A 25819-nucleotide genomic window follows, 5' to 3' on the forward strand; every position below is an offset into this window, starting at 1 on the left:
TATTTCCTCCTGGGGTAAAAATAATCTCGTCGAATTTAATGTTTCAAAGACCCAATCCTGTCTGATTACGTCTAAAAGGGATCCAAATGATAATCTAGTCTCCTTCAACGGAAGCAATCTTCCGAACAGGCCTTCCATTGATATGCTTGGTGTAACTATAAGTGACCAGCTCAGGTACGGGGGCTCCATCGAAGCCAGAGTAAAGTTGGCCTCTCAGAAGCTGGGCGTACTGTACAGGGCCCGCAGATACTTTAATAGTAGACAACTGCTCACCCTGTACAAATCGCAAGTGCGCCCTACTGTCGAATTTGGCAGCCATCTCTGGTCTGGAGCCCCAAAATACCTGAAAAAAACCCTTGACTCTGTGCAGAAACGGGCGGTCCGTTTGATAGATTCCCCAATCTTAACAAACGGACTGCAATCTTTAGAGCACAGGCGTCAAGTAGGTATGCTGTCCTTGTTCTATCGGTATTACAATGGAAGATGCTCTGAGGAACTAGCGTCATTGATCCCTTCGGCACCGGTGCGTAGTCGGGATACACGCCAAACGCGCGCCCAACATTTGTACACATTTGACACTTGTCACATGAGAACGGGTCGCTTCTACGATTCGTTCTTAAGTTCAACAGCTCGGCTGTGGAACGAACTGCCGGCCTCTGTGTTTCCTCCCTCCTACAACATGGGACTCTTCAAGACCCATGTTCACTCCTTCCTCTCCAAAAAAAGACCCTCCACACAGCATCCCCAAAGATGACATAGGCCCCGAGGGAAATTATTTTCTTCAGGGCCTCCTGTGTGGAGTAAATATAAAAAAAAAAAAAAAAAAATAGCTTTCTAGTCGGCGAGTGACACATTCGTGCATAGGAGACATTATTGGATTTTGCGCTCAAAACTAAGTATTTAAAATATTATAGTTTACGTTATAACTTATTTTTCCTCGTAGCTTGACCATTTTTTTAAAGCTATTCTCTTCTTTATATGGAGTACCTATGACAAGCCACAAAGTACCTAAATGCTTTCTTTAATTACGCAACTGAAAACCCTTTTCATGATCAGTGGAAATTTGGTGTCACGAACAATACACTCGCATTTTTAAATGGTTAACTTTCGTGTTTTTCCACCAACGGGTTCAAATTGTTCATCAACCAAAATTCAAAAGATAAAATAAAAAAAATAAAAATCTGGTTTTACGAACGGTCTCCAAACATCTTCATATCGTTAAAAAAAATCGTTAAACATAAAAATTTCACTAGCCGCCACTGCCACCGTCAGCTGACATTATTTCACCAGCCGCCACTGCCACCGTCAGCTGACATTATTACACCAGCCGCCACTGCCACCGTCAGCTGACATTATTTCACTAGCCGCCACTGCCACCGTCAGCTGACATTATTACACCAGCCGCCACTGCCACCGTCAGCTGACATTATTACACCAGCCGCCACTGCCACCGTCAGCTGACATTATTTCACTAGCCGCCACTGCCACCGTCAGCTGACATTATTACACCAGCCGCCACTGCCACCGTCAGCTGACATTATTACACCAGCCGCCACTGCCACCGTCAGCTGACATTATTACACCAGCCGCCACTGCCACCGTCAGCTGACATTATTACACCAGCCGCCACTGCCACCGTCAGCTGACATTATTACACCAGCCGCCACTGCCACCGTCAGCTGACATTATTTCACTAGCCGCCACTGCCACCGTCAGCTGACATTATTACACCAGCCGCCACTGCCACCGTCAGCTGACATTATTACACCAGCCGCCACTGCCACCGTCAGCTGACATTATTACACCAGCCGCCACTGCCACCGTCAGCTGACATTATTACACCAGCCGCCACTGCCACCGTCAGCTGACATTATTACACCAGCCGCCACTGCCACCGTCAGCTGACATTATTTCACTAGCCGCCACTGCCACCGTCAGCTGACATTATTACACCAGCCGCCACTGCCACCGTCAGCTGACATTATTACACCAGCCGCCACTGCCACCGTCAGCTGACATTATTACACCAGCCGCCACTGCCACCGTCAGCTGACATTATTACACCAGCCGCCACTGCCACCGTCAGCTGACATTATTACACCAGCCGCCACTGCCACCGTCAGCTGACATTATTACACCAGCCGCCACTGCCACCGTCAGCTGACATTATTACACCAGCCGCCACTGCCACCGTCAGCTGACATTATTTCACTAGCCGCCACTGCCACCGTCAGCTGACATTATTACACCAGCCGCCACTGCCACCGTCAGCTGACATTATTACACCAGCCGCCACTGCCACCGTCAGCTGACATTATTACACCATCCGCCACTGCCTCCGTCAGCTGACATTATTACACCAGCCGCCACTGCCACCGTCAGCTGACATTATTACACCAGCCGCCACTGCCACCGTCAGCTGACATTATTACACCAGCCGCCACTGCCACCGTCAGCTGACATTATTACACCAGCCGCCACTGCCACCGTCAGCTGACATTATTACACCAGCCGCCACTGCCACCGTCAGCTGACATTATTACACCAGCCGCCACTGCCACCGTCAGCTGACATTATTACACCAGCCGCCACTGCCACCGTCAGCTGACATTATTACACCAGCCGCCACTGCCACCGTCAGCTGACATTATTACACCAGCCGCCACTGCCACCGTCAGCTGACATTATTACACCAGCCGCCACTGCCACCGACAGCTGACATTATTTCACTAGCCGCCACTGCCACCGTCAGCTGACGTTATTTTTTGTTTACTTTCCGAAAAACGATTTTTTTTATTGTTCAGCGACGCTTTTCCAATACGTACATCATAGCGATAGTACGATTTGCTTTACGCTGGTTAGTTATTATAATATTACGGAGTTATTGCATTCGGTCTTTCATGGACGCTGTTGATCAATTTTATTAAACGTAGTTGTAATGAATCCTGTGAAAGAAATTTAAAAACACGTGTTTAATTTTAATCAAATATTGGTAGAGAGATCTCGTCACCTTATTTGTTAGTGAATCTCAGCTTTCCTTGTTTAGACAAGGTTTTTCAAACAAGTTTTATTTTTAAAAGGTTTCATTTAAAATAAATGAAAAAACGCACTTTGTAACACAGCTAACCACGTTTCGCTTATTTCAAGCTTCATCAGGGCTATTATTATATTAACTATAATATACCGACACACCCCAAAGTATTACAAAAACAATTGTTTAGCTTTGGACCGACTTTAAATAGCGCCATAAAAAACGTAGTTAGAGATTGCGAAGTCTGAGATCAGTAATATTGACGATCAAGTCCTATATTATTATTATAGTATACATATTATAATTATATATAATCAATTATATATCAGATTCGTAATCTTCTTAAAGATTAAATCTCCAATTGGGTGTGAGAACACCTACTAATTAAGGTGACGATATTATTTTATTCGAAGCCTGCAAAGTTTAGATAGCTACCCCAACTGGCATCCGTTGATCGTTGATGTAATAATGTGCTGACGTTTAACTCCACACAATGACGGATGGACGTGACGTAGGTAGGGTGGTTAAAGAGGGGGGAGATGGGTTTATTACATGTCACGTTATGGTTACCTGTACATGTACGTGTATCTATAATGTGTTCATACGTAACAACGTAACGAGTCACTTGTTACAAGTGAGAGAGAGAATGAATGAACGAACCCGTTAATCTACATCACATTTAGAAACAATTTTAAAGTATAACTTTTTTTGATTAGAGCTTTCGTTTTCAAATAAATCCAGTCCGAAAAAAGTGGCTTAAAACTCAATTCTTTCAAGAACGTCGTACAAATGAATGCCTTTCTTGAAAGAATTAAGTTTTTGTACGGACAAAACTATTTATTTATATTCATATTTCATATGTACGGACGCAAGCAAATAAACCATAACTTTTATTAAAAAGTGTTGTAAAAAAAGTTTATTTTAATAAAATATTTATATTGGCGCCACCTACGAACGCGTAGGTTATAACGTGCGTTACGTTTACCCATATCATGAAATAGTGAATTGAAAACATCCTCCAAATTCAAAGCACCGCTATGGGCATAGTTATGATTTTTTTTAAATAGTTTGACAGTTCATTATGTCAGTATGGCTCATTATATTCAAATTGAAAATATAAATATTTGTTCTGTTATCTAACCTAAATACTAACCATAATATTATTTAATATAACCAAATATAACATAACAACATTGACTAGTCTTATTAGGTACATCAGAGCTTAGCAAGCAGGAAAAAAAGATCACGTACCTACTCAGGTTTTGTCCAATGTTATATTGAAACCCAATGTTACCTGAAATTACTACAATTCGATTAAAATATATTATAATAATCGAAACAAGGTCGGTGGCTGAGTTGACATCGCATTTGGGTCCCACCCAGGCATAGTGTGTTCAGTTAGAGTGGTATATTTATGGTTCAGTTCCTCGGCTGGCTAAGTCCTCCATCACAACAAAAGCAACATTTTCCGCTTGCCGTGCTGGTAGTAGATTTTCAAATATTTTCTAGTTTTTCGTAACCCGGGAATGTTTGTCCTTCTTTAAAAAAAAATAAAGTTCAGTATTTACTAATTGAATGACCTTTCTAATGAATCACTCGATTGCAACATTTTTTAGCCATTTTAAAAAGAGCACCAATATTAAATTGTTTTTCTATTGCATCAATATTATGTTTTTTTTTTTTTATATGACACCTCACAAGAGTGTCCCTGCCTGTGCAGTGCACAGACAGGGGAACTATGTCACCACCCGGTTGGGCGGCGTTGTGAGGCGGAGTAAGGTAGGGGCTGTAGGAAGGGATTTGTTAATGCGGGCCTTGAAGAGGCTCGGATTATAGGAGGGAGGAAAAACAGATGCCGGTAGCTCGTTCCACATACGAGCCGACTTACACAAAAACGAGTCGTAAAAACGGCCCGTTCTCATGAAGCCAACGTCAACCGTGAACGGGTGTTCAGTTCGTGTCCGTCGAGTTTCGCGCACGTGCACCGGTGCATCAGGAATCAATGCTGCTAGCTCCTTGGAGCAGGCTCCATTGAAATACCTGTAGAACAGACACAGCATGCCTACATTGCGTCTATGCATCAGAGAAGGCAATCGGTCTGTTAACAACGGATTGTCAATCAGACGGATCGCTCTCCTTTGCACAGACTCAAGCAGGTTTATCAAGTATTTTGGGGCACCAGCCCAAAGGTGGCTCCCAAATTCAATATTTGGGCGGACTTGAGACTTGTACAGGGTCAGCAGCTGGTCACTGTTGAAGAATCTCCTAGCCCTGTACAAGACGCCCAACTTTTTGGAGGCCTGATTTACTCGGGCTTCTATGGATCCCCGATACTTGAGCTGGTCTGATATAGTAACTCCAAGCATTTCAATGGAGTCTTTATTGGGGAGAGTGCTCCCATCAAATTGCACCAGACAGTCATTGATCTCCCTCTTTGCTGAAATCAGACACGCTTGGGTTTTTGAGACGTTGAAACTGACCAAGTTGGCCTTACCCCAGGCACGAACCATCTCTAGGTGGTGGTCAATTTTTCGCTTCAAAACTTCCCGAGCTGTTCGGACATCATAGGTGGAAGGGGGCCTGTCAAAAAGATAACCCTCGTGAACGGTGCTGTCATCGGCGTAGCAGTGAATTGGTGCACATTCAACGAGATCGTTGATGTGCAATAAAAACAGCGTCGGAGACAGCACAGATCCTTGTGGCACCCCCGCATTGATTTGGTGCGGTGAGGAAGAAGAGCCGTCAACCACGGTTTGAATTGTTCTTCCCCTCAGAAAGTCCGCAATCCAACTATGCAGGGTTGGGTGGATCCCATACGATGGTAATTTCCCGATAAGCGCCCGGTGCCAGACTCTGTCAAAGGCTTTGGAGATATCCAACCCAACGGTTTGGGTTTCACCAAAACGTTCCATGTACCGCCCCCAAATATGCGTTACATATCCGAGTAGATCGCCACACGATCGGTTTCGACGAAATCCATATTGCCGATCGCTTAGGATATTGTTATTCTCGAGATATGTGAGCAATTTGTTGTTAACCACCCTTTCTAATACCTTCGAGAGTATGGAAGTGATGGCTATGGGGCGGTAGTTAGAAGGGTCGGAACGGTCCCCCTTTTTTGGGATTGGGTGGACGATTGCCTTTTTCCAAAGATCTGGCACCTTTCCACCTTTGAGAGAGAGCCTAAATAATTTCGCGAGCACTGGAGTCATTTCTGCAGAACACCTCTTGAGGACCAAGGCAGGTATTCCGTCCGGCCCACTGGCTTTGTCGACTTTCAGCTCGTTCAAGACTCGGAGAACCTCTCTGTTCCGGATCTTCGGTTCCTCCATTTGAAAACCGCAGTGCGGAATGGAAGGGGGAGTCTCTCCGTTATCTTGAAGAGTTGAGTTTTCCGCGAAAATTTCGCCTAATAATTCAGCTTTCTCGCGGGCCGAGTTAGCCAGCCGACCATCAGGCTTGGTCAGAGGTGGGAAAGTGGTTCTGCAGAAATTTCTTCCGATCGAGCTAGCGAGTGATCAGAAAGCAAGGCTACCAGTGGGGCAGTCAGCCAGCTTTTTCGCAATTCTCTGGTCGTGATCGCTCTTAGCTCTATTTAGAACTCTCTTACAATCCCTTGCCCGTTTTCGGTATTCCGAAAGGTTATTCATGGAGCTAATCTTCCGGAGTGCATTAAAAGCCGTATTTTTGAGTCTGACAGCTTCAGCACAGCGATGGTCAAACCACGGTTTTGTGCCCGCTCCAGAGGATTTGACGGAGAAGGGAATGTAGCAATCCATTGCTGATGTGATTACTTCTTCTACCTCGCGTGCACAAATTGATGGGTCCTCGGAGCTAAAGCATACAGTACTCCAAGGAAAGGCGCCGAAGAAAGACCGCATGCCGTCCCATTTTGCTGCCCTGTAGTGCCATACCTTCCTCTACATGTTTGTCGGGTTGACGGTTCATGGAGGATGGGACAGAGGTGGTAATCAGGCAGTGGTCAGAGGATCCTAAGGGCGCTGTCACCTCCACTCTGTACCCGAGTGGCTCACTAGTGAGAAACAAATCGAGTAGGTTGGCTCGATGTGATGGGATGTCTGGTATTCTGGTCGGAGATTCTACGAGTAGGCTTAGTCCATGGATAAGGGCAAAGGATTCCGCAGATCTACCGGCAGAGTTTGTTGGGCCCGAGAACTTCAGCCATTGTTCATTATGAACATTGAAGTCCCCCAGGATTACAAACTCGGCCGATGGGTAACGGGGCAAGAGAATATCTACAGTGTCACTCAAGTATTTAAACAACTCAACAGTGTCTGATTCGGCAAGGTTTGGTGAGCGATATAGGCACGCATAAATTCTCATCATACCGGTGAGATCCACACGTACCCATAACACTTCGTGTTTTGCGCTCTCGATATTTGCGAGACGAGCGCAGCTGATGTCAGCACGGCTGTAAAGGCAGACACCTCCTTTGGGCCTGAAAAGGCTTTCCAGATGATATCCTGGGCAGTTCAGATAGGAGGTATCTGGGGGCTCGGCAATCTGTGTTTCCGTAAGGAAGAGGAGATGGGGATTTTGTGAGAGAAGGTGGTGGTGGATGGGAGTTAGGTTGGTGTGCAGACCGCGAATATTAGCGAAATTCACCTTCATCCTCGGTCCACACTGAGGACTCCTACTGTTCGCTGTCGCTGAGTTTATATTAATTTGTTGTGAGTTCATAGTTTTTAAGTTTGTTTTATGTGTTTGTGGGATTTAGGATGGGTTGGGAAGGATTAGGTTAAAAATGTTGGGTGGGGAGTTGGAGAGTGGAGCAACTGGATACACCAAATGTAAGGTATGTTCTTCTGACTGCGGTTCTAGGCAATGGGCAGGAGAGTCCGGCTGTGGAGGTCGCCCAGTGCGACCCAAACGCTAGATGCTGGGTCCTCACCGGTCACGAACCGGCACAACATCAGCGGCAGGGTTTTTTCGCTGGCTGATGGGGCAGCCCACCCTTGGTCGTGAGCCCAAGGGTCGGGCCCCTGTACTATCCAGCGGCCCGGACAGCGATAACCGGTTTATTGGATCTCCCTCAACCGGCCTCTCCCAGCCCGGCCCGCCCCGCAGTGAGTAGGCCGACCCATTCATCAGTGTGATCCAGAACGCACAACCCTCCATGAGCCCGGGCACCCCTGCTAAGTCACCAAACGTAGCGAACCACTTCAGGTGACCTGTGGCAGAGGTGTTGGTAACCCAGAGTATGGTTCCCGGGGCGGCGGTACCCATTGACCACCTCCCAAATTAAATCATGTATGCCCATCAAATAGTTGGTTTTGATAAGAACTCACTGACGTGTACATTTCATTACTGTTTCATTACTCTGTGTGATAGTGTGATTCAAGATCTATCAATTGCATTCCAAAAACAGGACACAGTTATACAAATGGTTACAAATTACCTGGCAACGGGGATTCTTTTTCAAATCTGGCCTATATGCACAGAGTTCCAAAAAAATACGATATCATTATTTATAAAAGAAGTGTTCGTTGCAATATTTGATGCCCCTAAATTTCTTGTGAAGGTAAAAAAATTATTATTTTTTGAAACATTCAGAGACGTGTTGTTTAATAATAATAACTACTAAGTTACAGTGAGATTTCAAAAATAATATTATTAATTGCAGTGTCACGGGTATTCTTATTATTGTAAACTTCTTGCTTCTGATCCCAAAGACAGGAATAGCTGTTATATAGATCCATAAATCTGAACATCATATCATCCGACCACTTAATTTTTAATTCATTCCAATGAAAGAAATATGTAGATGTCATGATGGTAGGTACTAGGTACGCACATGGTAGGCACAGGGCCGTATTTGTACTTTTCACAAGTATAGGCCACTTCGTTTGCGCCGCCCCCTACCCCCTTCTTGGAAATTGTCACCGATAATATCTATCAAAAAATAATAAATAAAAAAAAATAAAAAAATAAAACATAATCACTCACTTTTAGGCTGCCATTAGGTGACACACAATTTTCAAAATAAATATGCAAATGTAGGAAGTAGGTATTCAAAAATAAAATAAACTTTAAACTTAAAATTTAATTTAATTAGTAAAATTTAATAACAAGAATTACAATTTTTTTACTGACAAAATCATCTATAATATCTTCATAGCTTATAGTTCAATGCTCAGAAGAGCCAAAGAGTTAAGTTTTTCTTGCGACAGTGAAGACCTTTGGTAATTTTTCACACGCTTTAAACAGGAAAAACTTCTTTCTCCAGAACAATTTGTGGCCGGGGTGCAAAGTGCGATGCGGAGAGCTATATACAAGTTTGGATAAACATTACACAGAGATTGTTTCCTCAAAAACTTAAAAAGATTCAGTAATGATGTCGATTCAGGTTTCTCTGCCGTCTTATTAGAGGAAATGTGACTACAAAAGTGTACACATTGCTGAACTAAATCGTCTTCTAAATCATTATAGTAATATTGCACAAGAGACTGAGCTTTTTCTGAGACTCTTTGTGTTGAAAATTCACTCATTCTTGTTAAAAATGAAAAATTTTCTTTAAAGATTATATATGCACCATGTCTTCTCTCTAACTCAGCTCTCAGTTTGTCCAGAATTACCAAAAAGGTGTTGACTCTGAAAGAGTCTCTGGAGGTTGTTTCAATTTCCTCATTTGATGCTTCGTCTATGAAGTTTTTTCTCTTAGGGTTCCTCTTACTCTTAATGTAGCCCTGATATTGCTTAAGTGCGCTCATTTCAATTGCACTTTTTTCGAAAAAATCAAAGTTTTCTCGCTCTGCTATTGTAAATTCGAGAAGAGATCCATAAAGATCAGATACCGTCAGTACATCAACAGATGAATCTGAGCACTCACTTTATTTAATCTGTCCAAAATAGCATTCCAAAATACGATCATAAATGCCGTTTCTAGTTTTTTCAATTTAATTCGAATTCCCTTTGCTTCAATTCGTGGGATGGGTTTCTGTGTAGCGTCATTTTCAATCATTTTTAAAACCGTAAGTACTTCATCCAAGGAATCTCTTACAATTTGACAGGCATCTGCTCTTGCTGACCAACGTGTGAGGTTTACTCTCTTCAGCGTCTTTCGTTTTCCTATTTCATTAGCCAATTTTTTCCAACGATCGGTTGACTTCACAAAGAAAGTATATACCTCTTCCAGCAACACGAAGAAGTGACAGGCGTACAAGACTCAGCGGCCGAGGTTCTCACCAAATTTAATGAATGAGCTGCACAAGGGACGAACATGGCAAGTGGTGCTTGTTCTTGAATTTTGGCTTGTAAACCATTATAAATTCCTGACATATTCGAAGCATTATCGTTTGACTGACCCCGGCAGTCTTCTAGATTTATGTTCAACTTTTCTAGCTCTAAAGTAATGGCATCAAACATATCTTGAGCCTTGTGTCCTACAGAAGGTAAGAATTTAAGAAATCTCTCACATGACTCTCCATTATTTAAAACATATCTAATCACAAGTGTCAGTTGATCTACGTGTGCTGCATCCGGTGTAGAGTCTACAATTAAAGAAAAGTATTTAGCTTCTTTTATCTCATCACTAATGCATTTCAGTACTTTCTCAGCCATTAAGCAAATGAACTCGTCGCAGACAGTATTGGATAGGTATTGATATTTTTGATAATCGCATACACGGCTTACCAAAGCGAGCGAGTGCCGCCCCCTGAACTCTGCCGCCCCTAGGCCGCGGCCTATAAGGCCTATTGACAAATCCAGGACTGGGTAGGCATAAATAAACCATCCACTAGGGACCGACTTTCGACCGCAGTGAACTAGCGACTTGAAACATATAGCCCAGTCAATGAAGGTTTTGTGTCGGAACTAATTCCCCGGAAGCTGAATTTTTCACAGATGTTAGAAGACCTTTAGACATGTATTTTTACAAAAGTCCCCGACTTTTCCCCTTGTGCTTCCTTCCCCACCCCCTCTTGAATATGTTTTTCAAAGCCTTTCGGAATACGCTAATATCTCCTTAATGGTTTTATTAAATCAGATTATTTATTTTTTGTTTACTTTCTAATAAGTTATTCTAAGAAATTGTTTTCTCTCATTTTTGCGACAAAAGCTATACAATCTCTACAATTTATTAGTAAAGGAAAAATATCAGTTTTTAAAATAGTATTTCAGAATATATTTGCACATAACTTTTTTCTGAGCCTGTAAACAACAAAAAATAAATCAACAAAACTTGTAAACAATATTTTTAGCTATAAAATAATGTATATAATGATGGGTTGTAATTTATAATAAGGCACGTAGGCTGTTAATAAGGAGCACGGCGCGCGGCGGCTCGAACGCGCAGCGGTTCGCGGCGCAGCGAGAAATTACAAAAACCTAAGGAAAGTAATGATTAATCCATGTGTTTGCTTTTTTTATAGCAAATTCATTTAACGTTGAAGAGTTTTATTGTTATTTACCAGTTTTAGTTCGGAGGGGAGGGGGGGAATATAAATATTTTCCCCTGCCCAATGAAGCGCTTTCATTATCCACCAACCGCCGTGCCTCGGTCTGGCTAAACAGTCATATTATGTTGTATGATTGTTTGTTACTTATTATTTAAATAAATTTATGTGAAATAAGCCAAAAATAATATTAAAATCAAAGACAACTCGCCTAATATTACTGATATCTAGGGTGAGTTGTTTATTTAGGCTTCTGACCTAAATCCTGTATTCGGATTATGATCCAAGCCGCGCTAAGCTCTACATTCCAACGTGAGTGGTTTATATATGATTCCAACCATATTCCAACCAAGACCAGTATACCGGGCCTTAGAGGAATTACTCCCAAACCATAGACATGCCATAATGCCATAGATGTGAATCATAGGGCGCTGTCAATCTGTCATTTCTGTCATTGATAAGCATTTTCAAGAGCCGGGAAAGAAGCTTATTCCGTTATTCATATTTTATATAAAATGGCAAAGAATACATCGAGCTCTGAATTTAGGAAAATCGACGTTGACCAATTCAACGAAGATAATTTCAAGGAAGACGACGCCGACCAGAGTGGGCCAACTGGCCCAGATGACAGCGAGATAACATTACTTTTGAACCAATATCCTTTTCAATGCTTCAACTCCTGTTGAATTAATTATTTTGTTTGTGTTAATTCTGCCAGACGTTTGTATATCTCGTCTAATTAATATTTCCTGTCCTAATATCTTTTAGAATTCTCTATAGAACCCGGTTATGATACAAATGGATAATGTTTTTGCATTATAAAAGTGATGTTGATTGGAGCGTGGAGCAATGTGTTTATGCGCAGCCGGTGAGGAGCTGGAGCCAGAGCACAGTAAAGTCACAGTTTGTGACTTTTGCTTTCATATTGCCATTAAATTATTATATTTGACGTTTAATCTTTTTAATCCAATTTATCCCACCACGCAGTACCTTTTCACACATCATATTATATGCGAAATCCGATATGGCATTAAATTAAATGGTAAATATTTCCCTAACCGCCGTACTTAACAGGCACAGATTATGGAAATTACACTTGGTTTCAACTTCAGTACTAAAGTGCTGTCTGCTTCCCATTCACGGTTAAATCAGTAATGTTCTCTAAATTTGAATAACTTTTAATGTTGAGAATATACTCCTTTATGTTTATTTGTACGACCAGTTTTCCTTAACTCACTGTACACAGGAAAACACATCGACGCCCTCAAGATAGTTCTCCAATGTGCGCCCCTCGGATCAAAAAACCAACAAGTCAAAGTATGGAACTATTATATTTGTTAGTGCAATACAATTTGTTGAATCTTAATTCATTCCCAATCCACACGTCTTATTGTAATGTTTCAATGAATTCAGGATATGCATCACAATGTTATTTGTAGTTTTACTTTGTTCAGCCTCCAAGCCCATTTTTTAATCAACCCAAAACAACACGACACCGGGTTTGATATAATGTGCTTTCAAAAGGCAGATATGGTGTACAGTGTACACAAACTTGTGTTGGGATGTTTCATAGATATTCAAATATAACATTGTTTCCAATTGGCCAATCAGTGCCATTTTGTTTTTTTTTACATTTGAAAGTCCCCCGTTAAACGCTGATTCTAGCCCGTTTGAGCTTTTTTATCAAACTCTGATCGTATAATTAACTGTTTTATAAACTCCGTTTCATTTATCGTATTTCAAATTTAATAATGTTATTATTAAGTTCTGCAAGTATTTTAGTTTTTGTTATTGTAACAGCTGTTTCGGCATTCAAGTCATTCAGATGACAAACATAGCAACATGACAGTTGTGCTTTTCTGCTGATCATAATTTCTTCAAACGCTGAAATGGAACTAGAATCATTGTCGAACTTTCAAATGGTGCTGATTTGATGACAGTAATATTTCATCAGAATTTGTGTAAATTTGTGAACCATTCAGTATTTTATCTAATTCCGTTCCATCGGAAAGTGACTAATTTCAAAGTATAACAGTATTATTACCATAGACCATTGATGTATTATACTAGATTAGCCCTGTCTAGCTAAATTCATTTTTAAAATGACCCCACATAGCGTACGTCACAAATATGGAGATTAACTTAACAACCCAACTCTGTTTAAACTCCTCGTACAAGCGTTCAAACTCGTGAGCAAAACCACTGAGAATTTGTTGTCAGAGGTGTTGTAATATGGACATAAAGCCAAAAAGAAACTATAACACTTACAGCAGCTGAATAAGGGCTGAATCAGGAAAGAATTGATAAATAACACAAAATGATTTTAATTTAATTTATATTTTGTTTTTGAATTCTATACAGGTCCTGGTCCTATAGAACCAAAAACGTACATATTTTTATTATTGTGAATATATATTTTTTTTAATTTACCATAGTATTTATATATAGAATGGTATATAATTATTGAGGAGAACAATCACTTTGTGACTTGAAATCATTTAATTTAATTTGGTTTTATGCCCAGTCGGGTTTTTGCATGCATTTTAAAACAGAATATAACTAGTAATCTGTCGAAAATTATACAAAATAATTAAAACCGATGAATATAAAATAATATTAGTAAAACATTTTTTTTTTTTTTACAGTATTACCGCACAAGAGTCCCAACTGCTCCCGTCTGGAGCCAGTGAGACTATGGCATCCCCAATTGGGGTATGTTGTGAGGCTGAGGGTATTGGGGAGGGGAGGGAGATGGGGAAGAGGAAGGTGGGGAAGTACCTGGCTATTCAGATCTGGTCACCAAACACGGCTAAAGCCATTTCAAGCAACGTTTCAATTCTGAATGGTGGTCTTACACCAGGGCGATACTGAGAGTATCTTCCACTCTGGAACGTGCCGCAAATATACTATATATTATTTTAAATTAATTAATTGTGAAATAACACAAATTAATCAAATAAAATTTATTTGCGCACGCCGGGTTCGAACCCGCGACCTTCGGATCTGTAGTCAAAAGCGTATACCACTAGACCACGCCGGCCGTCAGTATTTAACAGTAACATAAAATTATAGAGACTAGAACAACACTGCGTATCATTTAATAATTATACTACTATCATTCAATTAAAAGTTATTTTGTCTTCAACCACTTTGTTAGAATTAAGACATTGTGTCAACTAGTTTTGGTCAGCTAGTTTCTCAACCTTTTTCAAGATAACATTATTGAAAACTAACCTAAGTATTAAAACTAACCTAACGACTTTACATTAAACATAATGTAAGATAAAGAGAGAGATAAATCATAAAATATTGCGGGTTCACAAGCGAGCTGAACCACGACTTATGGGAAGGGAACGAAACAACCTAATATGTCTTCGTTCCTTTCCCATAATTAGTAGTTCGGCTCGCGTTCCGGTTCGCAAATGAATAATAATCAACAATGACGAGGACAGAGCGTATGGGTAAGGGGTAAGGGGGGTGGAGATTACATGATTACAATACATACTTATTTATTTATTTACGCCCGTTAAAAAGGATTTTACGTATTATTTACGGCATTCACGCACATCGGTTGTTGCAATTCTGATAGAGGAACAACCGGCTATTCAATTACAAAAGAAGTTTCAGCAGGATCGAGAACCAGTCCTGTTCGAGAAGAAACAATGACGGTATCTCTATTCGCAGGACCTGTGGCCATGGTGGACAGCGACTGTCCGATATCAGCCTGAAAACAACGACATTATCAATTAAAACCTGATCAATCCATAATAAACTTTCTTAAGTTTTTTTTATAATTACCAGAAAAACAGGCAAAGCTTTGCAGTCTACACGTCGGAGGCCGCTTGCAGTTAGATAAATATGTTTGGCGTGAAAATTATTAGAGCAAACGCGGTTTCCTGCTGATGGTACCCAGTTATTGTCACATAATTGAATTCGGATTGTTTCTAACCATTTCTCCATTTTTTCCGGTTTTCTGGGGAAACCTAAGCGAAAATACCCATAAAAAAATGAATTCATTAAATGACGCAAATTTATTTTTATCAATTCTTCTACAAAAAATCGAAAAGGCGAACCAGAATATTACCCGAAAGGCAATAACGACTTAATACAACCCTGATTGGCAAAATGCACGGACCAAATAATCACACACTCTTGAGCTTTCGCGCGTGTCAACGCTAGACGACTAATACATCAATAATTATCACGCATTGGTTGCGTGATATTTGTATGCTCCGCACGTGATAATAATTAACACGAATCACCCTATTGGTGGATTCCTTGTGGGTGTGTATTCATGTGACGTCAGGAATTTTACCAGCAAAAATAGCTGAAAAGCAATATAGCTTAACTCTAGACCAACAAAAGGTAAAACGCAATGCACAGTGCCCATTTCGCATTGCGACACAATGCGTGCGACTTTTCATAAATGTGCACGTGAACCAAACCAAAATTGTGTTGGGGTTATTTTTCAATGGTTATGCCGTGTCTAGTCTTATTTAGTCTATGCCATAGACATATGAATATTAGTAGACCTGCCCTAAGTGATTAAAAGCGTATTATCCCCACTCCCCATACCGGTTCCATTGGAGCCGGCTGTGCTCGCGTATGGCCTCAAGTGAAATTTGAAAATGTGACGTCATCATTCTTGTGCGAACTATGGTCGAGGCATCATCGGTTCATTTTACGAAATAACACGGCAAAATGTTGACTTCTACTATGAAAACTTGTAAAAATAGATGTGAAAAAGAGAATAAACCCAATTGTCGTATTACATTCCATATATAAGCATTATTTTACTTTATTTTAAGCATATTCACATCGTATAATATGGATCAGTTGTTACTATCACATCGAGAAACGTCTGGACGCGAAACACAAAGCTGGTTGGTTGCTGGGAAGTAAATTATGAACATTTATAAAAGTGTCTTAACTAAATACTTAAACGAAATATTCGACTCTGAAAATAGAACCGAATTTTTTTGCCGAATTTGGACTTCGCAAATTTGTTCATAACGTGGCGAGTAATTTGCGCTCCCATGTAAAAATGTCTATTCATTCAAAAGCAGATTTTACTTTTAAGAAGTAAATGGTGATATTATAATGCGAGATGCCTATTTACTGTCAGATTGATTTATTGACGAATCACAGTCAGCTTCACTCCCTTCGTTCTTCAACAGTTGATTTTACCCCTCGCCATTATCTTCTCGTCTATTAATTCCTATGTCTGTGATTATTACATATTATTATATCTTTTGTTGTAGGATAATGCATTAGGACTCACTCTCAAAGTATTGCTGGCCATTAAATCAGCCCAAATAGAAGAGTCAGTCGCAGCCCTGGACCGAGACCTGGTAGACGTGCTCATGAAATACCTTTACCGGGGCTTCGAGTACCCCTCCGAGGGCTCCAGCGGCCACCTGCTGCTGTGGCACGAGAAAGCCTACCAGGTGGGCGGCTCGGGGGCCATCGTCAGAGTACTATCCGACACCAGGAAGATATAACTCTAACTTCCCATTTTAAGATACATATATGTAATTATTATTGTTTGAAGATTTTCAAATAAATAATAACCAAAGGAGTGTTATATTTGAAAAATTTAAGTTATATTTTTTACTATTTTAATTTTCTCTTGTATTACATTCACAAAATACATTTTATAAAATAGTTTGTTTATTTATACAAAAGGCAAGTCTGCTTTTTCAAAAACCAGTACAATATGTCTAATTATAAAATGTTACAAATATTTCTCCCCGCCACCAAAAATAAACTTGCATAACCATTATAAAATGTGGACTATTGAATTTATTATAAAAAATCTAATCACCCCCGTGAAGATTTCGTATTAACGTATGTTTTATCAAAGTCGCTTAATCTGTTTACTTTACAAAAACATAATATAATATCATGTTACAATGAAGTTAGAGGAGTGGATAGCACCTCACAGTTTGGATTGAGATCCCAGCAGTAATGTGTTGTGCATATCCATGAGCGACTCCTCCAGAGCCTTTCTGTACTGACGTGCATCTGTCTCTGAGTTGGATTTGAATGCCGATATGGCAAAGTTGATGTCCTTGTTGCGAGGATTGTAACAAGTGGCATATCCATAGGACGTCCGTGTGGCGTAGCACATGAAGCTGTCACATCGAGCAGCAACCTAAACATCATCAATTCAGTTAGCACATTCATTATTGGTCCTTGCCATGTTTAATGGAACATTCCTAATATATTTTATTCCAAAGAGAAATTGTCTTTTTTCTACTGCAATCCTTGACCATTGTATCGACCCCATGTTTGGAGAGGCACGAGTTATAGTAGAAAAGTAATTAGGAACAAGCAAATTAGTTATTTAGTGTATGTGGAAGCGTCGTTGGAACCCTCTCAATTACAACTTCGCAAAAGGCAAAAAACAGCTTACACGACTTACATTTCTATGATAGAATCCGGTACCTATATAATATGGTCCTGTGTCAATTTCCAAAGAAAATCTCCTACCATCTCCGATATTCTTTTACAGAAGTCATTAGGCTTCGCAATTCACGGTGATCTCTATAGTTGGATCGCATCATATGTCAGTAATCTGCACCAAATCACGGTTATCAATGGTTTCACACCTCGCTTAGCGGAAATCATCTCAGGTGTGCCCCTGGGGTCGCACCTCGGACCACTATTAATTAATATTTACATAAATGCCATTTATGTATACCTGCCTAGTAGTTACTTCGTGTTATACACAAATTACATGAAAAAATTACTTGAATTACAAAGCGATCTTGCAACTTATTGTTTTTAAACATTGATCTGTTGTGATGATGATGATTCTGTATAAGAAAGTATCACTTACTAGAAAGTGTCACTTACTAGAAATAAAAATAAAATCATTTATTCTTCCAACTTGAACGACAAATCTTTACAATCTACATCTAGTAGTTTACTTAGACAGAAAATTAATTTTCATAAGCACACCGAACAAATGAAGCATATCAAAATCCTGCATAATATTAGGTTTCCCTATTATTAATACTTAGTTTTCAGAAGTGCCAAGAAATGTTGTTTTGTTCAATATGTAGTCAGAAGTCCATTGGAGAATGCTTCCACAATATGGAATCTTCAATACAAGGTAAACATAGATTTAGTAGAAAGTATACAGAATTTATTTTTAACAATTACGCATGAAATAAATACAACAAAACTTCAAATAATATGTAAAATTTACAAAAAAGACGTAAATTGTCAGATGCATTTTTTTATTTTTTTTATTGCATTATTTCTACATAATCTGATAGTCATTGGTTTAAATATTCTGCTTACTGATACCTACATTTATTAGGAACTATTCTCATCCCAGTCGAAATTACTAAAATATTGTACTGTCATACATAATAGGTAATTACTTTAACTATATAAAATATAATATACCTGCCTTACATCACTTGTAATAAAATGTATGTGTAAAACAAATATTTTGAAAGTGAAGTCACATAAATTCAAAGCAAATCCTATTTCTAGAGTTCAGAACCAGAGTTACAGACATACATATGAAGTTACAACCGAAATTAGTATCACCTGACTAGTAGTTAGCCTCATGTTGGTACTCCTGGCAAAAGCTGCGTCGGAGTAAATGGCGGGAAGTTCCATTCCATTTTCAATGGCGATCAATTTGAGTCCGAGTAAATGCCTGTCCACTCCTAATCCATTCACTGCCTGAAATATATGTAATTAATGATTTTCCAAGTAGATGGATAGGATAATAAATTATAGCATTGAGTTAACTTTACTCTGCCACGCTTTCAGATACATATATTATAATAGAATCAGAAAGAAGGCATTGCTTTCGTTAAGAGCAACAATTTTTAACCTGCAATGAATAATCCTTATGGGACTTGATGGCTGTTTTGAGCGCCGCTACTTTGTCCTTAATGGATGCCTTCATATCCAACATTATCTTGGCAAAGTTCACCGACTCTAGTGAGCAGGACCTGATGGTTTCAGTTCGTCCTCCAATAAATTTACGGGTTCCTGCAGCTTCATAATGCGCTGCTGGTACTTTATGCAATCTAAAAAATTAACAGAATGTAGCAAAGACTATTTTTTTGTCATTAATATACAAATATATATTGTAAAAATATGATATTTATTTATTACCTGTAGAATGCAAATTGAAAAGCCATTTGAATATAGCTGTCAGGACTCAACTCTTGAGATTTGATAAAATCTTTTCCGTAAACATCAAATGTAAAGCAATGTAAATCCAAATCAACTACCATTCTAAAAGGAAAATGAAAGTGAATTTTACAAGTTCCCAACTTTATCTTTCATAAGTAATTCATTTACTACATATTTGATTGCATACTTATCGATGTTTTTTTTTGCTTTATTAATTGAATCCTCAATTTCGGGGGTCGTATTGAACTTCAATTTCTTTATGTCTTTAACGGATGATGAGGAAGTTGTATTGCTGGATTTATTATTTTGGCTGAAAACAAAAAAGGGAACAATTTAAGGAACATGACTAACAACAGCCTAAAAGAAATCAGATATAAGTAAATATTATCTAGGAACTTACTTCATAAATATCTTTATATTTATTGTATAAATTTATGTGTAGCTGTTATAATCTCTGAAGTGCAATAATATACAATGGAAAAATTATAAATACAGAACTATTGTTGTATTTTATAATATAATTTCCCTCGGGCCTATGACATCTTTGTGGGTGCTGTGTGGAGGGTCTTTTTGAGCAAAAGGAGAAGTGAACCTAGGACTTGAAAAAACAGTGTTGTAGGAGGGAGAAAACACAGAGGCTGGTAAATTCAAAAGCCAAGCTGCTGAACTGTTCTCATGTGGTAAATTAATGTTAACTGAGTACAAATGTTAGGCGCGCGCTTGACTGTGCACCGGTGCCAAAGGGATCAATGACGCTAGTTCCTCGAAGCATCTTCCATTGAAATACCTAGAGGTATTATATTATGTTGTAGAAAACAAGGACAGCATTCCCACCCGACGCCTGTGCTATAAAGATTGCAATCCATTTGTTAAGATAGGAGAATCTATCAAACGGACTGCTGTTTCTGACTGCCGTTTCTGACTTTCTGAAATTTTTTTTATGTACTATACTATATATTTAGGAACAATTTTTTCTTTACCTTATTTTGAAGGTTATAGTCATCATTGAAGAAGAAAATATTACTAATAAATCTAAACGAAACATGAAACACAACAGTCTGTAAGACGAGAGTCCCATATTACAAGAGATCCTGGGTTTGATTCCTAGTTGTGTATCTTTTTATTTTTCTGTGTCTTGTTCTGTTTCATGTTTCGTTTAGATTTATTAGTATTATATTCTTATTCGATGATATACTATATATTCAAACGGCTATTGGGCTTTTACAAAGTATCTTTTTATTAAAGCATCTGCAGAGCATGAACAGGGCCAACATGCCCGAGCTGGTCACTTAGAGTATATACACTTATACTTAGTGTAGTATATCAATAGAAGGCTTTTGGGAAGATTCCTACGGTTAAAGGAGATTAAATTGTCATTTGGTGCCTTTTTAGAAGTAATCTTCTCCTTTCTTTGAAACATTAAATTCGACGTGGTTATTCTTACCCCAAGAGGAAACCCTTCAGAGGTAACCGTCCATTCGCTGCTTCAAAGCCCTCCGTGTCAATGGAGTTTGTGTGCCTTTTGGGGACTTTTCAAACAAAAGCTGTCATGGTTAAATCAATCAATAATCTAACAAAAAGCTGTGCGGATAAAATTAAATGAAAATTGTTTACATATAATCGATGATGTGGTCCATTACAACGGCGATGGGTTGCCCCTCCGCAGGGGAGTGTTCATAGGACAAACCATTCATTCCATTTGGACTGACTATCAACTAGAAACAAAAGGTCAATCAGTTGAAAGTAGTATATTGCATGCATATAAAATGAACCACCAAGTGCAGAAAAAAGCCTATGTACAAGTAAAATATATTGTGTGCTGAAAATCACTGCCATAAAAAAAAACCCGGGTGTATTATAATTAATCAAAAGTGTATAAATATAATATTCACTATTTATTTCAAAATGAAGCCCACCTGAAGAGTCTTGTCAAACCATCTGTTGCCAGAGTTGTTCTTGCTGCCATTGCCGTGGATGGTTTCTCCGGCGGCGATAGTTTGCTGCTCCCACCTCTCATCGCCGAGATTCATAGTCCCCTTATCCAAACACAATACAAACAAGCTCTGCTCTAACGCCTTCAGGCTAGCTTTGTTAGTGCTGTCTTCAAAATTAAAAATAATTTATATACACACTGAAAATCTTTAAACTCAAATAGAGCACAACATTTGAACAGAATTTGAACTTTTATTACCTTGAGACAATTCCCTGTAGACCCTGTCCCAAGTGTCGCGGTGCTCAGATGTCAGAATGCCGATTGGGTGGGAAGCAGTTTGCTGCGACTGCGATATTATTTTCTTCAACTGATTAACAATCTGAGCTTCGCTGAGCAGGACATTATCCTCACCCCACAGCGGGCAAGCAAATGCCTGTAATGAAAAAATATTTGGATGTTTTGTATAGCGCCGTTTTTGTGAAAAATCACCTCAAGGGCGCTGTACAAATATATATTTCTACAATGATCTATCTACTATTACTAACTATAGACTAGTCAAACTATTATCAACTTGTGGCTAATAGATTGCATCCACCGGTTCGTTGATCACTAATACAAAACTATATGTAAAATTAATGTGATGCTGTGTTAGAATGTACATATTTTATTAACATATTTATAAATTATACTTATATTATTGTATTACTGTACATATATTATTGTATTACTGTACCTATATTAATACAATAATATATGTACTGTACTGTACCTTTATATATTATATTATTGTATTTATTCATCTCTATACAGGGTGTATCGGCAAGTACCCGACAAACTTTAACCAGCTATTCCTCAGCACATTTGGAGTAAAACATGTTATAGGCGCTTTGCTGTACGGTAACATTTTTTTTCCATTAAAAACAAAAAATAAATAAAAAATCCACACTCCGTCACTGTCATTTGCATTGAATCTCGTGTTCAACAGCTGTTATTAGCAAGTGTGTCAAAAAGTGTCCTCGCTCTTTCGTACACACTAAATAATAATAGTTAAAAATGAGACGAATGGTGCCGTACCATTTCGTTGTGATTGTAAAAGCGTGCCAACGTAGGTACGTACGTACATTATTCAACGAACAAAATATTGCCAGATGGGTTTTCAAACTTTGACAAAGGATAAAACATTGGTGACATGTGGTGAAAATATGAATAGTAAATTTTTTATTAAAAAAAAATGTTATCGGACAGCAAAGTGCCCATAACATTTTTTACTCCAAATGTGCTAAGGAATAGCTGGTTAAAGTTTGTCTGGTACTTGCCGATACACCCTGTATATTGTTCATATATTATTGTATTTAGTGTATATATTATTAGCATCTCTTTACTTTCAATTTGGGATGCAGGTTTGGGTATCGCGGCCCGGGGAAGCCAAAGGGGTTCGCTATGTTTGGTGATTTGGCAGGGGTGCCGAGTTCGTCGGGTGAAGTGTGTTCGTGATGCGCTTGCCCACCAACTGTGTGGCTTGCCAGATCGGGAGAGACTGGTTTGGGGAGACCCTTTGGCCTCTCCAACTGGTCTCTCGACTCATCGCTTTGCGCCGCAGTGGAGGGGATATATTCATATGTCTGTCACTCCTGGACACACTGATCCCTAGATTCATACCCAACCCTCATACCTTTTACCTTCCCAGAACTTCCTCTCCTTCCTTTCCTTAAAAAACACCCTCCACACAGCATCCCAAAAGATTTTCTTTTAATCTTTGTTCTTTTAAATTAGTGGCATAATATGTTGTATAGGTATATTTTTTTTCATTTTGTCCTTTTATAATGTATCTCTTTTTTTTCTTCTCTCTGGTCCTTTATCAAAAAAATAGTTTATTATAATTTTGTTTTACAATGAAATATCAATGTATATCATGATCACCCTTCATGTTTACTACATTATACGAATTGACTGGAATTAGTTTAATAGGTACCCAATTAGTAGAAACAATATTGTTCTCTCAATATATAATCTTTGTGTTATTATGTTTTTTTTAATTATTAACCTCAACACAGGCTTGTCCTATTGAGGTTAAAAATTCTAACGTAAAAAAGATACAATGTAAAGAAACAATAAACAATGTGTCCCCAAAATTATGTAAATTGTTATTATTTACATGTCAAAAGAAATAAAATATATTTGCACATATATATAGGGTCCCATTTGAGAAAATAGATTTTGTTTGAAACCACTATATCTTTGAAAATAATACATATATTTTAATCATTTTTTTATATACATATATAGATATACTACAATAGGTACTATAAAATTGTTGCATGAAATTAAAGCCTACTTTTGTAATACTACTCCATAAACTGATGTTAAAGTCAGTGGTGGGCCATATTTGTAAAAAGTATGTATTTTACACATTACAAAAAAAAATTGAAGAAAAAAATTTCCACGCTAACTGTAAGGATGTATCACCTGTTCTACGGGTTTAAATATAGTTGCCTTTTGATAAAATATTCTTCCACACAAAAGACAAGAATTAAAAGATGGGGAAGGCTTGGTTCACATTTTTAAATACATAATACTTGTACATATAGTTGGGACCCTTACAAAGAGATTGATATAAAATTATTGGACAACAATGCCTTTTCCGCCATTCAAGTAGGACCGGCCTAAAAGTTAGAACTACCTTTCCCACCCGAAATGTGTTAATATCTCCACTTATTATTAACAAGTTCTCTTTTCAATGAATTATTGAACTGTACAGCTGACCTAGTGGGTGGAGTAACCATCACTATAGTGTCTCCTACTAAACATACATGGTAAATTACTAGCTGAATTGAATCTAGTGTTGTTCAGGGTTATGAATGGTTTGGAATAAAGTTTTGAAGTTGCGAATTTTATTGAATTGTGTGTTTTTTTACGGTGGAAATAATATTATTGTTAAGAATTGAGCTTTTTAGTTTCTGCGATTTAGCTGTGAGCTTCGCTTTGAAGGTGCATATTTGGCACTTGTTAAATGTAGTTTTATCAAAATAGCTGAAGTCCCCATTGCCTAGTCTTTATGCAAGTTTTTTTAAATCAGATTCAGTATAATTGAGTTAAATGAGAAATTGTTCATCTTATTTTGAATGTCAAGTGTGCAAAATTTCCCCAAAAAGTATCAAAATACCGCTTTAGAGGGTAATCTCATGTAGACAGTGACCTTCCTCTTGTTTTGAAGGTCAAGTGTGCAAATTTTCATTAACCTCGGAATAAAACTGTAGATTTCTAAAATCTAATCCACACTGCCCGCCACAAACAGACCATCAACTTACGTGACCATTGTGCAATACTGCAATGAAATTGGAATTGTTGAATGATAAAGAATCCCTCTTTGCTCCCGGGATACGGCAAGTTCCAAATACCCTCTTGTATTGTCCCATATCTAGAGGCTCCTTTCCCATTTTATCAACTGGGAGGGTATCACTAAAAAACATGTAAATCAATGTGTTATGTCTGCTAGAATAAAAATTAAGATTTCTAACATATTTTATCAATGATTGATGAATTTTGTGAAATAAATGTGTAAAAAATGCCAAACCAAAATAAAGTGTATTCCGTAGAAAACGCAAAATAATAAAAAATGGATGTAATACCTATCAATCACTTTTTTACAGTTTAATGAGGCCAAGATCATTTTGGCTGCGTAGCGAAGCTGCTCGCTCTCATTGCTGAACTTTTGGAAGGGTAAGACCATGCCGGGGTTGGAGTACACCGCTAAGGGCCAGCGGTAGTCCAGGTAGTAGGACCGCAGCCACCACTCCGCCATCCAGTTCTCTGTGGTCTTAGCATGCTTCTCCAGTAGTAGCTGAAACATTTATCAAAATGTCTTGTAGTGGTTACAGAAAGCTGATAATAATATTTGTCTAAATGTGCTGCTAGGGAGTAGACCATGTTAACGGACAATTTTAAAAAAAACTTTGTTTTCCAATGTCCTCTTTCACTCTCGTAGTGGTATCACTGTTTTAACGGACTATTTGAGATTTATAGTCAATGGTATCCGACATACTGTTTCAAGTAAAGAATGGTAAGTGACGCAAGATGGCGGATGACCGACACATACCATGTTCTGTGACATCACAATTAATATACAAAGTTATTGCAAACATTGTAAATTCTGTGGATTCATTTCTTGTAGATATGACACCACAGCAGATCCCACGTTTTCTGTCGAAAACAATAATCCGAATTCTTCAAGTAAGGAAGAAATGACCACAATAACATTTTGTTGCATTTCTAACCTGC

At 38.7% G+C, this 25819-nt stretch overlaps 2 protein-coding genes across 2 annotated transcripts; one reads left to right on the forward strand and one right to left on the reverse strand.

The window, feature by feature from the left end:
• Positions 1 to 11844: 11844 nt before the first annotated feature.
• Arpc5 (Actin-related protein 2/3 complex, subunit 5) lies at positions 11845 to 17045 on the forward strand. The gene is made up of 3 exons (XM_089631493.1): positions 11845 to 12100; positions 12690 to 12762; positions 16707 to 17045. The coding sequence occupies exons 1-3, from the start codon at positions 11961 to 11963 to the stop codon at positions 16944 to 16946; spliced, it is 453 nt and encodes a 150-aa protein (XP_089487619.1). The 5' UTR covers positions 11845 to 11960; the 3' UTR covers positions 16947 to 17045.
• Positions 17046 to 17185: 140 nt separating this feature from the next.
• LOC149424764 (carnitine O-acetyltransferase-like) lies at positions 17186 to 25472 on the reverse strand. Its single transcript, XM_089631105.1, has 11 exons — positions 25171 to 25472; positions 24846 to 25000; positions 24008 to 24012; positions 21800 to 22025; positions 21525 to 21709; positions 21223 to 21323; positions 19796 to 19918; positions 19588 to 19710; positions 19301 to 19499; positions 19009 to 19146; positions 17186 to 17599 (listed from the first exon to the last, which is right to left on the reverse strand). Exons 1-11 carry the CDS (start codon positions 25389 to 25391, stop codon positions 17384 to 17386), a joined length of 1692 nt encoding a protein of 563 aa, XP_089487231.1. The 5' UTR covers positions 25392 to 25472; the 3' UTR covers positions 17186 to 17383.
• Between the last annotated feature and the right edge of the window lie 347 nt (positions 25473 to 25819).

The sequence above is a fragment of the Hesperophylax consimilis genome, chromosome 4, assembly GCF_061612785.1.
Source record: "Hesperophylax consimilis isolate HC1 chromosome 4, BYU_Hcon_1.0, whole genome shotgun sequence".
In the NCBI taxonomy this organism is placed as follows: domain Eukaryota; kingdom Metazoa; phylum Arthropoda; class Insecta; order Trichoptera; family Limnephilidae; genus Hesperophylax; species Hesperophylax consimilis.